Source organism: Podarcis raffonei, chromosome 6 (genome assembly GCF_027172205.1).
Source record: "Podarcis raffonei isolate rPodRaf1 chromosome 6, rPodRaf1.pri, whole genome shotgun sequence".
In the NCBI taxonomy this organism is placed as follows: domain Eukaryota; kingdom Metazoa; phylum Chordata; class Lepidosauria; order Squamata; family Lacertidae; genus Podarcis; species Podarcis raffonei.
Genome location: NC_070607.1, coordinates 5261093 through 5277607, shown reverse-complemented (window position 1 = coordinate 5277607; position 16515 = coordinate 5261093). Strand labels below are relative to the sequence as shown.

Genomic DNA, 16515 nt, shown 5'->3' with positions numbered 1-16515 from the left:
GTTTGAAAGAAAACGTCTCTAGTTGCAACACACCTTCTTTTTTAGCTGAGTGAGGAAGAATGAAACAAACTGCAACAGGTTCAGCAACAAAACTGCCAGGACATTTGCAAAGCTAAGCATGTTATGGGTTCAAACTGGATGAGGGACTGCATCATGTTGAGATTCTTGCATTGCAGGGGATGGACTAGATAACCCTCTGGATCCCTTCTAATTCTACAGTTTTACGATTTGATGGGGACGCGGGTGGTGTTGTGGGTTAAACCACAGAGCCTAGGACTTGCCGATCGGAAGGTCAGCAGTTCGAATCCCCGCAACGGGGTGAGCTCCCGTTGTTCGGTCCCTGCTCCTGCCAACCTAGCAGTTCGAAAGCACGTCAAAGTGCAAGTAGATAAATAGGTACCACTCCGGCGGGAAGGTAAACGGCGTTTCCATGTGCTGCTCTGTTTCGCCAGAAGCGGCTTAGTCATGCTGACCACATGACCCGGAAGCTGTACACCGGCTCCCTCGGCCAATAAAGCGAGATGAGCGCCACAACCCCAGAGTCGTCCGTGACTGGACCTAATGGTCAGGGGTCCCTTTACCTTTACCTTACGATTCTATGATACCATGAGGAGTTGGAGACTTCTTTCCAAGCATCTGACTTGAAGCATTAAACCCCCCACCCCCACTCTGCTTGGTGTTTTGCACAAGAACAGAAAGAAGCAGCCAGTTTTAGCTGAGTGGTGTGGTGCCTTAAAACAGTGAAACCTCCTAGCTTAGAATTAGAAAAAGGAAATGCCCGTCTGCTTAGAGAAGGAGGAAAGTGGCAAGGACTCTGGTTCCTGCTAACTCTGGTTCCTGCATTTACTAGGGCTAGGTGGTTTTTAAAATTGGTTTAATTAATAGATTTGTCAACCAGTGCTTTAGTTGATGGACTGATGATGAGGTTCTCAAGTTGTTGTTGTTATAATACAGTGGTGCCTCGCAAGACGAAATTAATTCGTTCTGCGAGTTTTTTCGTCTTGCGAAGCACGGTTTCCCAAAAACCTCAAAAAAGGCTACCACACCGCGTGCTATGAGTTGCTCTTGCAAGACGTTTTCGTCTTGCGCAGCAAGCCCATAGGGAAATTCATCTTGTGAAGCAACTCAAAAAACGAAAAACTCTTTCGTCTTGCGAGTTTTTTGTCTTGCGAGGTACCACTGTGTTTTATTACTTATACCCCACCCATCTGGCTGGGCCTCCCCAGGGATTCTGGGAGGCTCCCAACAAAATATTAAAAACATGACAAAACATCAAACATAAAAAACTTCCCTAAACAGGGCTGCCTTCAGATGTTTCCTAAAAGTTAGGTAGTTGTTTATTTCCTTGACATCTGATGGGAGGGCGTTCCACAGGGCGGGGGCCACCACCGAGAAGGCCCTCTGCCTGGAATGTGCTTGTGGACTCTATTTCATACAACAAATCCTAACACGGATAAAATAAACAAAATAGTAAGTAAGCAAAATTGAAGAGTTAATAATTTAAGAGAGAGTTAAAAAGTCCATGTAGATCCAGCAGGTAAGAATGTCTGATGTGTTTTATAGGCTGTCATGCAAAATATTGTGACTAATGCTGTAATCTCTGGTTTTCCATCTTCTAGAAGCAAACTGGACAATTCCAAACTAGAACATCTGGGCATTCTTCTAAGCAAGGGGGCAATAATCGTTATACAAGCATCTTGGTAGTAGGGACAGCATAAAAGGACATGGTCTGGGGTCTGTAGGAGAAGCCATACCTTCTGCTTCGTCTGCTTCTTCACCAGGGAACAGAAAAGTGAACACACATTCTCTGAGTTGTGCAGACAAACTCCAATTAGCAAGGGCAAACTGGTGGGACTATAAGCCACAGAAACGTTTGTTTATTTTAAAGGCTTTTTTTTATAAAGCTATTTTGGTTCTTGTGTCTTACTTTAGTAAGGAATGTAATGGAGGGTGGGTGGGAATTAAAAATGGTATTTCATTCTAGCAATGGCAACTAGCTTTGGTTTATTAAGTGTAGGTTGTGTGACATTTCCTTTCACTTATCCGAAGGGCTGATCTACTGAAGTTTCTGTAATTTGCAGATTTGTTTAAGCCTAACTGATTAACCAGTTAATGGGTGGGTGAGTAATGAACTGAAATGAATTCAGTGGCTGCTGCCAGCTCCAGGCGTTGGAAGAAAGGCTTGCAGCACAGCCTTTTCAATGCGCAGTCAGAAACGACTCCTGTTGGATTCAGTGCGTTAGGGATGGGGGCATGTGATGAAAAGCTCCGCTGGACCAGAGGTTGGGTGATGAAGTGCCTCGGGAAATCCACCAGAGTGCTCAGCTATAGCCTCCTTCTGATTGGCTGCAGGTACCGCTAGCCAGAAAGGGACGTGGGTGGCGCTGTGGGTTAAGCCACAGAGCCTAGGGCTTGCCGATCAGAAGGTCGGCAGTTCAAATCCCCGCAACAGGGTGAGCTCCCATTGCTCGGTCCCTGCTCCCTTTTCTTGTTTTAACTTCCCTAAGTCTTCAAGTACTACAGTCCTCCCCTCCCCTGTTAAATAACCAAAAGTTTAGCCAGTAGTTAATCAGAAATGAGTCCTGTTGGATTCAATGAGTTAGGGATGGGTGGAGAAATCCATTTTGGTTCTTGTTTAAGGACAAAATCTGCCTAGATTTGCGCTTTTCAAAACAAACACAGCCATCCTTTGAAATTTGTGGTTTTCCAAATTTTGCAGTGCAGCTCTCCAGCCAAGTAATGTGTACAAAATGTGTATGCTAGGGTAAGCTTTCCATAAAAAATGTGTTTATTAGTGAAAATAACATAAAAAATGGGGGAAATTACTTTGCCAAAATGGGTGTATCAAGAGAAATGCCCATTAAAATACTGGTGAATTTTCACGAGGGCTTTTTTTAAAAAACCACCACAAAGTGACGCGGAAATGTGGAGAGCGGAAACTAAGAGGCTGCTTTAGAGAATGCTGTTTGCTTTCCATCCCTGACTCTCTGTCCGCTTCTTCCTTCCAGCCAGACCTTTGCCCAGTTTGCCAGGACAGAGGGCATCCACAGGACAGAGATCTTTGAGTACTGCCAGTTGCTGAGGAGTCCCCAGGCTTTCATTCCCTCTTTCCAGGTAACAGATGCCCTCGGAGCTCATTGAAGTTTAATGGGTCATCTCTGAAAATGCTTTTTAAACAAGAGCTCTCGGGTCTTGAGCCTTGTCAGGGTTAACAAAGCTCCCCCTAGGGGATGGGCTATAGGGGCCACCTGCACCCCATGTTTAAAGCTCCTGGTTCAGTCCCCAGCAACTTCCATTTGGAGGGACCAGGAGGTGTCTTTGGGCGGGTTGCTGCCTATAGGAAGTCTGGGCTAATGATCTAGCCCAGAGCTTTCCAAACTGTGTGCCGTGACACATTAGTGTATTAGCTGCAGTGTGTAGGTGTGTCCCCCCAGGGCTGGAAAGGGGTCAGTTTAACCTCTGGTTTGCTAATACAGTGGTACCTCTGGTTAAGAACTTAATTCGTTCCTGAGGTCCGTACTTAACCTGAAACTGTTCTTAACTTGAAGCACCACTTTAGCTAATGGGGCCTCCCACTGCCGCCACACGATTTCTGTTCTCATCTTGAAGCAAAGTTCTTAACCTGCGGTACTATTTCTGGGTTAGCGGAGTCTGTAACCTGAAGCATATGTAACCTGAAGCGTATGTAACCCGAGGTACCACTGTAAAATGGAATGACTGTGTCGCAAAATGATGAATGTCTTAAAAAGTGTGTTGCCAACATGAGAAGTTTGGAAAGCTCTGATCTAACCTGACATAAGGCCAGTTTAGGATATTGGTCTGTACTTGGCCAAAGTTGCACTTTGAGACTTCTCACACCTTTGAGCTTTTCCTGGCCTATCAGTGTGCAATCATTGTTAATGTGGAATATGAAGAAGGAGAGAGGCATTTGTTATGTGAATGAGCATCTTGTACAATAGCCACTACAATCTGAATCAAGCAAATCCCACTTAGCAGGTGCTATGCTCCCTCCTTTCACCCCACCCCTGTTATGGGGTGGGGGTCAATGTTAATCCCCATTCCTGCCTCCTATAACTGGCAGGGTTTGGGGGAGTAACTCTGAAGAACAGAGCTAAGTTGCTTTGTAGCAGGGCTGGCCCTGGTATACAACCTGATTCAGCTTGTAGGATGAGTGCAATACATCATTACTAGGCCGAAGCCTCATTTGTGGAAGTGCCCTTTAAAAAGCATGATTAAAATAGTAAAATAGTCCTGTCTATCGCAAGGGCAGGAGAAATCAAGCCTCTTTGCCTGGCCTTTGGCAGGATTTTAAAGGACCCAAGGATGCTTGATGCTCAATCACATATAATTTCCCCCTGACATTTTCGGCAGATCAAAAGCCGCTGTGGAAGCTGCAATCTTGAGCAGAGGATGAGTGATTGGGGTCGGGAATGGGGAGAGAGGTGCTGCTTATTCTTCACCTCTGGCCATTTTATCTGCTCCATATCACACTCACACCCCTGGCAGCTGCCTTCTGTGGTAGCTGAATCAAGCAAACCAAATGCATAAAGTGAATTTGCCTTGGCAAATTTTGCTGAGTTATTAAGAGATAGTAGATAAGGGTTTATAGACCAGACTTCACCCAGGCTGAAGCCCCTTCCTCTAGCTTAGTGTGACGTGCAAAACAGGTTTTTAAGAGGGATCTGCCTTTCTATTGTTGCCCAGTCTCCAAGCCCTGCAAGATTCCAGGGGTTCCAGGAGCTTACCCAGGATTCAGTTCCCTTGAAATAAGGCACAGGAGAGACTGTGGTGTCTTTATGATACATGGTTTGTTTACACATATAAGCCACCTGAGCCTCCAGCGAAGGGGCTCACAGCATTGGCATCCCAAGTGGATCTTCTCCCATCGCTGCAGCCTTGGATTCCAACATAATCCAAAGCATAGCTCTGTCTCCCAGCCTGCAGCCTGCCAGCTCCCAACTTATAGCTCACAGAACTCAACCCTCAACTCTGGCTTTTGGTTTTCTGACTTCCAGTGAGTTGATGGAGGAAGGCCTAACCATCTGAAATCTGGCACAGAGCCACTTCCTTTGTTACCTTAATGCCCCATACTTAGAGGGCCATTACTTCACCAGGAATCTAGACTGGCTATTCCAGGAATTGAATTCATGCCGGATCCATGAATTAGAAGTGGGCCCAGGCCTCTGCCCCCCACCCTGAACTCATAACACTATCTTCAGGTTAAGACAGGGGTCTGCAACCTTTAAGACAAAAAGAGCCACTTGGACCCGTTTCCGAAGAAAAAAAAACTGGGAGCCGCAAAACTCGTCATTATAAAAATAACTTTTTTGTCACTTTTTTATTATTTCTTTGTTTGACCCCTCAGAATTACTCCTCCTCATAGAAATAAACGTTAAATTAACAAGTTACCTTTTTGTGTGTGTGTGTTCTTCAAAACAATGACCAGCGTACATGCCCCCTTTCAATGCAGTGACCAGCGTACATGCCCCTTACAATGTAGCGGGCGGGTGGGTGGGAAGGTGACGTCGGGACGGTGCGTGACTAACGCACGCACCGCCCCCATACGACGTCACAGCCAGTACAGCGCCCGCCACAGTGGGGAGTGTCGGGGCGCACAATGCGCCTCCTCCCCTCGCTAGTATCCGCCCCGGAGCCACGGCAAAGGTGTAAAAGAGCCACATGCGGCTCCGGAGCCATGGGTTGCAGACCCCTGGGTTAAGAGATAAGAGTTTCTTGTTACACAGCTGTCTCCTAGCCAGTACGCTACAGCTAACAACTGTAAACACTTTAAAAGAACTTAACATCATGTAAGCCGGCCTTCAGGTGCATGAGCTGTTTTGATGAGGTCTGCCCCAAATATCAACCCTGCCACTTTTGCGGGACTGCTGCTCTCTTGCAAAGGTGGAAAGAGGGTTATCTGATTACTTTTCAGTGGCTCAGCTCCCCACAGCAACCTGAACAGAGTGCCACCAAATGCATCTCATCCCTCCTCTCCCCCTGCAACCCCCAATTGTCTTTTGCAGGTTTACAAGCTGATCTATGCCTCTCGCCTGGTGGACTGCGGCCTTCCTGCCCAGGCCTTGCATTACTGCGAAGCGGCAGCAACAGGGCTTCTTGCTCAGAAGCAGAACACGTACCCTGTCCTCCTGGAGCAAGTGGTCAAGGTGGGCTTTGGGTTATGAGGAAAAGCCATGCACTACATGTCACAAGAGACTCGCATGGGTAGGCAAACTAAGGCCTGGGGGCCGGCCCCGGCCCAATCACCTTCTCAATCTTGCCCGTGGATGGTCCAGGAATCAGAAGAATGTGCCCTCTATTTAAAATGCATCTCTGGGTTATTTGTGGGGTATAGGAATTCATTCTTCATTTTTTCAAAATATAGTCTGGCCCCCCACAAGGTATGAGGGACAGTGGACCGGCCCCCTGCTGAAAAAGTTTGCTGACGCCTGCAAGAGAGCTTGATCCTTATTCCAAACTGGTGATGAACTGGCAAGATGAATGCTGATATGGAAGAGGGACAAACTCTTTCGACAGCGAGCTAGACATAAATCAATCAATAAATAATAAATTTTTATTTATACCCTGCCCTTCCCGGTTCAGAAAACTGGGCTCAGGGCGGCTAACAACAATTTTAAAACACTTAATTGATGCTACAAAAAACAAAACAAAACAAAAAAACAGCATAAAATACGGTATAAAGTGTAAATAACAATAAAATCAAGACATGCCCCGCCCTTCCCATGCCCAAGTGCCATAGTGTTAGAATTGATTTATTCATGTCTAAATTTACCTCCACAGTGGAGTTTTCTTTTGAAGTGTGCACAGCCTCCCCTGGTTTCTGACCATTACCGTTTTTAAGGTACGAGTTTGTGTCCAGCTGTTCTCTCACCTTCCCTTTTCTGCTTTATGCCAGCAGTTATTCCAACCCCTAAATTAGTACAGTATTGGTTTTGAATAGAAACCTCCCCTGAATATAGACTGCACCCCTAAAATGAGATCCCTTTGAAATGAAATTTTATGTGTATAGTCAATCTCTGGCACCATCCAGTGCTGCTTGTCTCACAATAAATAAATCCCTGGACAACTGGAGTGGGTCATCCATTAATAATAATAATAATAATAATAATAATAATAATAATAATAATAATTTATTATTTGTACCCCGCCCATCTGGCTGGGTTTCCCCAGCCACTCTGGGTGGCTTCCATAGAAACCAAAAATACACTAAAATCACACATTAAAAACTTCCCTGAACAGGGCTGTCTTAAGATGTCTTCTGAATGTCAGGTAATTGTTGATTGCTTTGACATCTGATGGGAGGGCATTCCACAGGGTGGGCGCCACTACCGAGAAGGCCCTCTGCCTGGTTCCCTGTAGCTTTGCTTCTCGCAATGAGGGAACCGCCAGAAGGCCCTCGGCTCTGGACCTCAGTGTACGGGCAGAACGATGGGGGTGGAGACGCTCCTTCAGGTATACTGGGCCGAGGCCATTTAGGGCTTTAAAGGTCAGCACCAATACTTTGAATTGTGCTCGGAAACGTACTGGGAGCCAATGTAGGTCTTTTAAGACCGGTGTTATGTGGTCTCAGCGGCCGCTCCCAGTTACCAGTCTAGCTGCCGCGTTCTGGATTAGTTGTAGTTTCCGAGTCACCTTCAAAGGTAGCCCCACGTAGAGCGCATTGCAGTAGTCCAAGCAGGAGATAACCAGAGCATGCACCACTCTGGTGAGACAGTCTGCGGGCAGGTAGGGTCTCAGCCTGTGTACCAGGTGGAGCTGGTAAACAGCTGCCCTGGACACAGATTTGACCTGTGCCTCCATGGACAGCTGCGAGTCCAAAATGACTCCCAGGCTGCGCACCTGGTCCTTCAGGGGCACAGTTACCCCATTCAGGACCAGGGAATCCTCCACACCTACCCGCCTCCTGTCCCCCCAAAACAGTGCTTCTGTTTTGTCAGGATTCAACCTCAATCTGTTAGCCGCCATCCAACATTTACAAAAACTACCAAAGTATATTGAAATTCCACATGGCTCCCAAGGTCTCGTCCTAAATAACGGTTTCTATTTCTATAGGAGCACAATTGTAGGCCGCACAGGTTTTATACAAGCCAGATTAAAGGGTGGGAGTGCACCTCCTATATTGAGACTCATACAGTATATATGGGGAACACAAGTGTCTTTTGTTGGAACACACCTGTTTACGTGCCTGATTCCTTTAGCTCTGTTCACGGGGAGGGATCTGATTATAGGTGTGCTATGCTCAGAATGAACTTCATGTCACAAGAGGGACATGAAGGGACGCGGGTGGTGCTGTGGGTTAAACCACAGAGCCTAGGACTTGCTGATCAAAAGGTTGGCAGTTCGAATCCCTGCGACGGGGTGAGCTCCCGTTGCTCGGTCCCTGCTCCTGCCCACCTAGCAGTTCGAAAGCATGTCAAAGTGCAAGTAGATAAATAGGTACCGCTCCAGCGGAAAGGTAAACGGCGTTTCTGTGCGCTGCTCTGGTTCGCCAGAAGCGGCTTAGTCCTGCTGGCCACATGACCCGGAAGCTGTATGCTGGCTCCCTCAACCAATAAAGCGAGATGAGCGCTGCAACCCCAGAGTCGGCCACGACTGGACCTAATGGTCAGGGGTCCCTTTATGCTCACAATGGCCAGTTCCTGTTAACGACTTGGTTGCCATGTTTTGAACCAGCCCATGTTTCCAAACACTTCCCTAGGGCTGCCCCGCACAGAAAATGCTCCAGCAACCCGACTCAGATGTGACATGAGCATGCTTTGAGAAGTCAAACAATTGTATCCCAAGAAGGGGTGTTGCTTGGGAGTCAGCTTCATGGTGGACTTGTTCAGCAGCTGATTGAGGAGGAGACCTGAAATTATGTCAGTCCGTAGCAAACAACCTCTGTTTGCCCTCCATAGTGGATTCAGCTGTATAAATATTCAGAATAAATGGAAGGAAAGACGGCTAAATCAGAAACAGCACAAATTACAAATGCGGCACAGGGCTTAAGTAGCTCAGTTAGTTACAGGCTGAGCTGTTAATTCCTTTCTAATGTTTCATTTGATGATAATCGCATTTGCCTAATCTGTGTTTCGCACATACGTTAACACGAATGGCTGAAAGCCCCGCAATTTGAGAAGGGGCCTCGACATGTTCCAAGAAACACGTTTCTCGCGAGGAGCAAATGACATGAATAACCTGCTAATAACTGCTGAATTTGGAGAGAGTTGTCACAGGTGGGATAAGCGCTGCAATTTAGAGAAGTAATTTAGCAAGCGTAGCTCTTGTGGAGACGAGTATTGGTTCTCTGTGGCTGCTTTTGAGTTCTGTGGGGCAAAATTTGGGACAAAATGTGCCATTTGGGACATTCTGAGATGTTAGGTAGTGGAGTCACCAGGTATAGGCAGGTGGCAGATCCAATTCCCATGTCAGATTCTGGGGGCTGTTGGGTGATGTTCCCTGTGGGCCCAGCTTCTTGGCACTGCACAAGCGATGTTGCAGCTGTGACACACACTTTCTCTCTCTGGCCCAGTCCACACAACTGCTGAGATTGTGGGGAGGAGAGGCCAGTAGAGAAAGATGCTGCTGCACTCAGATTTTTCCCCACAGCTTGAATGTTTGGAGAAGGCAGGTGAACAGGCAGTGGAGCCTTCTGGAATGCAGTTAAACACCATGTCAGTGTGTTATAAAAAAGCAATAGGTTAGGCTAAGTTAGATGGACCAATGATTTTGAAGGAATGGGTTTCTGTGCAGTGAGTTTAAAACTGACTCAAACCCCCCTTTTCTTCTTTCTCCAAGAGAGCACTCTAAAATGGCTAAAACTTGAGCTGTTGAGCAAAAACACAACAAGGACACAGCTGCATAAACAAACTCTCTCCTTTATCAGTCACGGCAAGGGATGACCCTGGCTGTTCCAGGGGAACAGAGAAGACACGTCAGTACCTTATCTTATGTGCTGACCACAAAAGACGCACAGACCGATGTCCGGGAACAATGCCAAAAGCGTTTTCCCGGAGATGATGACCTCTTCCTTCCAGATAAGAGTAGGAATAGGAAGATCCTTTTATGGTCAGAAGTACAGGAAGGAACACCCTTTTATGGTTAAGAATACCAGCTCAAGAACATATGTGATGTCAACCTGCGTACATAGGCTGACATGGTTGGATTTATATGGGAAGGAGGGAGAGGGTGCCTGGAGGATATATATACTGCATGAAACTTGTCATATCTTTGGACTTGCTGTGGACTTGATCATGCAAGTGCCTTCTGCTATCCAGAGAGCAGAATAAACTCTTTCTTGGAACCAACCTCGGTGTCATTTGACTTCCTTCCCCCTGTCCCAGAGCAACGCAGACCCAATTGGTGAACTCCAATAAGGCTACAATTTCACTCGCCAGCATCCCATCTTCTGCTCCCAGTAACCACAACTGGCCTTCTAGAATGGAGCTGAGAGGATCAGAATTTCCCCCCTTGGTATTATCAAAAGAAGAGTTTTTGTCCTAGAGATTTCTTGAAGGCAGAGTTAACAGCTCTTGCTTGGTTTCCCTCTCCCCCCACCTGTAAAAATCCTATTTTGCCTTGTAAAAAAGCCTGAAGGTTCCTTGTTAGGGATTGTAGGAAAAGACCTGCCAGGGAAATTAAAAAAAACATTTTCATGTATGCGAAAACGGCGGCAAGAGTCTTAATAGCACAAGGATGGAAGAATGAGGAAATCCCAACTAAAGAACTGTGACAAGAGAAATTGATGGGCTATGCGGAATTGTCGAAATTGACACAAAAACTACGTGACAAGGACAACTGTGACTTTAAAGAAGAATGGGAACCTTTTACAAAGTATTTAAAGAAACAACAAAATGAACTGGACTCCTTGGCAGGTTTTGAATAAACACTCACAAATTCTGTATTGGTAACATACAGACAGATAACCTGAGGATCTTTACAATTTTATAACATGCCCAGAATAACATGTGCTGAGAAACCAGAGAGAGGAGCTGAGGGAAGTCTGGGGGTGGGGGGTGAGAGGGTGGGTTTTTCTTTTTTGGGGGGGGGAAGGGGAGGGGGGAAATGTGGATGATGTATTTTTATTAAATTGATATGTTGAAATCCCTAATATTTTTTTTTAAAAAATAATAATCCTATTTTGCTACCTAACTTAAAGAGCCCTCTGCTGACTGTTTGGAGCAGGGACTCTAGATCCTCTGAACTAACTGCCCCTCTCCTCGCTTCTTCCCAATCGCACAGCTGGCCGAGCGCCTGAAACTCTCTGACCCCTGCCTGCTAGAGAAGCCCGTGCAAGAGGCGATTTGGGAACCGGGTTGGCTTTCGGAGCTCCGAACCAGATGTCGGCAGTGGGAGGTAAGACTTCTTGGGTGGGGTGTCGATGGGCTGATTTGTGATCTAGCTCTTTCTGGCCGCTTGGATTAAGCTGAAGAGAAGCAGCTGTTTTCCAGCTTGAGGCACATGGCACCCAAAGCCTGCTTTACCATCTGAGGCAGAAAACAGGGACTTCCTGCTTCCTGCTCCACCTCCCGCATGGCTGCCATCTCTGGGAAGACCAGGGGATATGTCTCCATTGCCAGGCGATGGTACTCCTCTGAATACCATTCCCCATGACGGACGGGCGAGGCCATGCCTCCATTGTCACGCTGACGGCAGAATCTGGCACTTGCCAGTTTCGCCTCTCCTCCGTTGGTTTCCCTCCCTTGGCTTCAGCAACGTGGCTGCTTTCAGAAAACACTTGTTTTGGCTTCGCGTAGCTTTCTTGTGGTTTTATACCACATCGGGTGCCATCTTGATTTCAGAGAGTGTGGTGTATACATTTTGCATTGATGAACAGAAGATTTATCCGCAGAGATCTGTGGAACTGCTGCCTAAAGGGGGGAACCCCTGGATGTGCTACTCGGTTCAGGGGATGTAATTGGGGTTGCTATGTAGAGTTCTGACTATATATATGACATAGAGTTCTATATAGAGCCAGTGTGGTGTAGTGGTTAAGAACAGTTGACTCGTAATCTGGTGAACCAGGTTCGCGTCTCCCCTCCTCCACATGCAGCTGCTGGGTGACCTTGGGCCAGTCACACTTCTCTGAGTCTCTCAGCCTCACTCACTGCACAGAGTGTTTGTTGTGGGGGAGGAAGGGAAAGGAGAATGTTAGCCGCTTTGAGACTCCTTAAAGGTAAAGGGACCCCTGACCATTAGGTCCAGTCGTGGCCGACTCTGGGTTGCACACTCATCTCGCTTTATTGGCCAAGGGAGCCGGCGTACAGCTTCTGGGTCATGTGGCCAGCATGGCGAACCAGAGCAGCGCATGGAAATGCCGTTTACCTTCCCACCGGAGCGGTACCTATTTATCTACTTGCACTTTGAAGTGCTTTCGAACTGCTAGGTTGGCAGGAGCTGGGACCAAGCAACGGGAGCTCACCCTGTCGCAGGGATTCGAACCGCCGACCTTCTGATCGGCAAGTCCTAGGCTCTGTGGTTTAACCCACAGTGCCACCCTTAGGGTAGAGACTCCTTAGGGTAGTGATAAAGCAGGATATCAAATCCAAACTCTTCCACTCCCACCTCCTCCCAATGGTGGGTGATGGAGACTGTTTATGATGAGCCCTGGTGATTTGTCTGTGGCCTCTGTGACTTGTCCCTTGTTGGCCCTTCATCTGCCTTCTTGCCTGCTGCCCCAGAGCTGCCCCCACTTGGCTCCAAGCTTTGCCTAACCTGTTTTTCTTCTTTTCCTTCTCGTCTCATTTAAGGAGGAAGGAAGTCTTTGCAATGCCAACTGCACCCAGCCGGAATTTCCCAGAACCAGTGGATCAACACCAGGTAAAAGAACGAAAGGATGAACAGTGGCAGGTGTTCACAGAAAGGAGCACACAGCTGCACTGGGGCCAGTTAAATGAATCCCCTTTACATTTATTCTGGCACATCTGAGACTGTTCCTTTCTGCTATTGGATTGGATTCAAAGACTTCTCTGGAAGTATGACTTGCAGAAGCCTATTGGTATCCTTAATCATCATCATCAAACCTTTTATTGGAATCACATACAAGCATCCATAGGAACGCGGGTGGCGCTGTGGGTAAAACCTCAGCGCCTAGGACTTGCCGATCGCATGGTCGGCAGTTTGAATCCCCCTGGCGTGGTGAGCTCCCGTCTTTCGGTCCCAGCTCCTGCCCACCTAGCAGTTCGAAAGCACCCTTAAGTGCAAGTAGATAAATAGGGACCGCTTTATAGCGGGAAGGTAAACGGCGTTTCCGTGTGCTGCGCTGGTGCTGGCTCGCCAGAGCAGCTTCGTCACGCTGGCCACGTGACCCGGAAGTCTCTGCGGACAGCGCTGGCTCCCGGCCTCTTAAGTGAGATGAGCGCACAACCCTAGAGTCGGACACGACTGGCCCGTACGGGCAGGGGTACCTTTACCTTTACAAGCATCCATAGCAAATCAATACTGAATTCCCACCTTCCCAGTGACACAAAACATTTGTCAAATGAAAGAGGCAAAGCAATCTAACATTACATCTCTAGGTCTCCAGGGAGATCAGACGTCTGCAATGTGTTTAGATGACAAAAAACCAGATAAAGATATTTAGCCACTAACTTGGTGAGCTCCTGATTATTCCCCAATAATAGAAAATTTATGGCCTCTAACTCTGGTTTCCATTTGGGGATGCAGAGTTGATCTAGGAACTGCTGGCAGAGATCAACGTATAGTTTACATTTAAGAACCATATGTGTAAGAGTTTACACCTGATGGTCTTCACATGGGCAAATTCTTTCTCCTTCCACCATTCCCAAGAACCTTCCCCACTGGAGGTTTGAAGGATTTGAATTAAACCTGGCCAGCGAAAATGCCCTTCTTTCTTGAGGATCAATCAAAAATTCAAGATAATTGTGGTTAATTTCATGTGCCCAAGAAAGTTGAAAGTTAAGAGGGGAACATGTTTTCTTTGCTGCTGCTGCTAATTCCTGGCGTTCAGTGTCCCACAACCTAGTTTTTATTATAGCCTTGGCAGATGGTGGGGGCATCGATCGCAAAAATTCCACTGACAGCCCAAGTTGCTGTACCTTTATGTTAAACTGTTGTAGTCCTGGGGAAAGAAAGGGATCTAGCAAAACTTCACTAAGGAGAGGATCTTTATCTGTTGTGAGACTGATGTTTAACCAGCATGTAAGAAATCTCGCCCAGGCTACGGTCTCTACCTTGTGTTGACCTCCCTCTAGACACAAGGCTGCATAGGGTACACAATGTGGGACAGCAAAAATCTTAAAAAGGAAAGCTGCCTGCACTCCTTCTACCAGCTGGGTAAACCCTGGCAGCCAGATTGGAATTCCGTAGAGCAATTGAGCTATAACTTTGGCGTTGAAGATCTTAAGGGCAGAGGGGATATGCGAATTACCTCTTGTTATAAAGAAATGCATTATGGCCTGCATAGACATCTTACTGGCATTCACTGCCGTTGCACGGTGCGAGGACCATAGGAGCCTATGATGGAATGTGATTCCCAGGTAGATGAATTTGAATACCTGCTAGATGGGTTTTCCACCAAATATCCAGCTATAGCTTTTGCGTGAATTCCCAAAAACCATTATTTTGCTTTTTATCAAAGTTCATGCACAATTTCATTCTGGACAGATAGTCAATACAGGAATTTAACAAACGTTTTAGGCCAATTCATATCATCTGCGTATAGAAGGATGGGAATGCTTGATGGGTTGAGTTTTGGGCTGTGGGCATCCACCTGTTTTAATAGAGAAGCGAGGTCGTTAAGAAAAAGATTAAAAAGAGAGGGAGCGAGTACACAGCCCTGCTTTACTCCTCTGTTTATAACAACAGGATCTGTCATTACATTCCCTGGTGTTGTTCTTATGCAATAGGTGTTCTTTGTGTAAAGCTTTTTGATCAGGTAAAGTAATCTAGGTTCTAGGCCCATTGTCTCCAATTTGGACCATAACAGCCCCTTGTTAACAGTGTGGATGCCCTGAAATTTGAACAACAGGTGGACCCTGTTGCTCAGGCAGTAAATGCATCGGAATAGGTTAAAAGGGGCTCGGGTTTGGCTGTTTCTGAGGGTCTCATTCTGTTCTTCCTGTCTCTAGCCTTCATGGGGCAAGGGATCTAAATTCTACAAGCCCTTCAGAAGGCCTGTTTGCTTCCTGTATGCTTTTGAATAAAGCCCAGGAGAGTTCAATGGGTCTTATGGGGAAGATTGCAATGTTAGCTGGATGAGTGGTCTGTCAAGCTGGGTTTCCCCACTACTGTTCAAACCTAAAGATTCTGAGGAGTTTTAACAGGATCAGCTACTAAAGTTCCCAGATATTCAGCCCCAGTCTCTGAAAGGCTTTGTTGTTGTTTTTTAAAGCTGAAAATATAACTGAAGCCTATTCATGGGATATAGGCTTTCTAACGGGTAGCTAAATGGAACTTTCATGGTAAAAGGCAGTCTACCTTTGAATACCAGATGCTGTGGACAAATTAAAGGAGAAGCCCCACTCTTTCATGCTTTATTAAGAGACTGGCTTCTGCTGGAAACAGTAAGTGGGAATAATAAGAGGGTTGGATCCAGCTGCTCAGCTGTTCTGATCTAATAGCTATTGGCATTAAAGTATCTCATTTGTAGCCTTGGAGTTTGAACAGGTGTGCAGGCCATCTATGAAATGGGGGATATACTGATCTAATCCATCAAACCTTACATTATCCAGATTTGGCTCCCCGTTCTGAGTTTGCACAAAGCCAAGGCTGCTTGAAGGACCTGGAGCCTCATCCTTCGACTTACCTGCCACCGGTGGACACAGCTCAGGACCAGCCCGATGTGGGACAGAGAAGGCCTTTCTATCCTGGGCCTCCTGTAGATACAACTGATGCGGGTGTGGAGACTTGTCTTCCAGGAAGTGACCACGGTTATGTTTCCCCTCCTGGAGGACATCCAGCTGACCTCTCCTCACATCAGCCACCAGGTTAAGAGACGGTTGAAATGATTTGCGATGGTGTGTGCATGTACTAGTTCCCTGGTCTCCATCTGGAAAACATATATTGCATTTTTTTAAATGTATTGATTTTGGTGGCCTTGGGAGATAAGGCAAGCCATGACCTTTCCCACTGCCTCTGTCTCTGCTGGGGGGCACAGATATATTTAAGATGACCAAAACGGAGGGTGGACAAAAGAACCAGTGATAAATCAGGGTTCTGGAAAATGATTGTCGCTCCTCTTTTGCAGGTGGAGGGGCTCCTAAGCATTTAACAGCTGCTTGACAGTCTATATCAGGCATAGGCAAACTTGGACCTCCAGATGTTTTGAGACTACAATTCCCATCACCCCTGACCACTGGTCCTGTTAGCTAGGGATCATGGGAGTTGTAGTCCCAAAACATCTGGAGGGCCGAGTTTGCCTGTGCCTGGTCTATATGATGGAGAGCGCTTCACCCATAAAATTTCAACTTCTCAGGCTGGTTTTTTTTAAAGGCAAAGGAGCCCTGTCCCAACAAAGAACAAGGCACTATTGAAACCAGCAGGACTTTCTTCCCAGCA

The 16515-nt window shown here is 46.8% G+C and overlaps 1 protein-coding gene across 1 annotated transcript in view; it reads left to right on the top strand.

Annotated features, from left to right (window-relative positions):
* The window catches only part of SEC16B (SEC16 homolog B, endoplasmic reticulum export factor), a 51530-nt gene that overhangs the window by 25122 nt on the left and 9893 nt on the right, over positions 1–16515 (top strand). The window contains exons 16-20 of the mRNA XM_053391249.1: positions 3009–3114; positions 6024–6164; positions 11239–11352; positions 12747–12816; positions 15690–15944. Of these exons, the coding sequence (XP_053247224.1) occupies positions 3009–3114; positions 6024–6164; positions 11239–11352; positions 12747–12816; positions 15690–15944 (686 nt within the window). The remainder of the gene's footprint in view (positions 1–3008; positions 3115–6023; positions 6165–11238; positions 11353–12746; positions 12817–15689; positions 15945–16515) is intronic.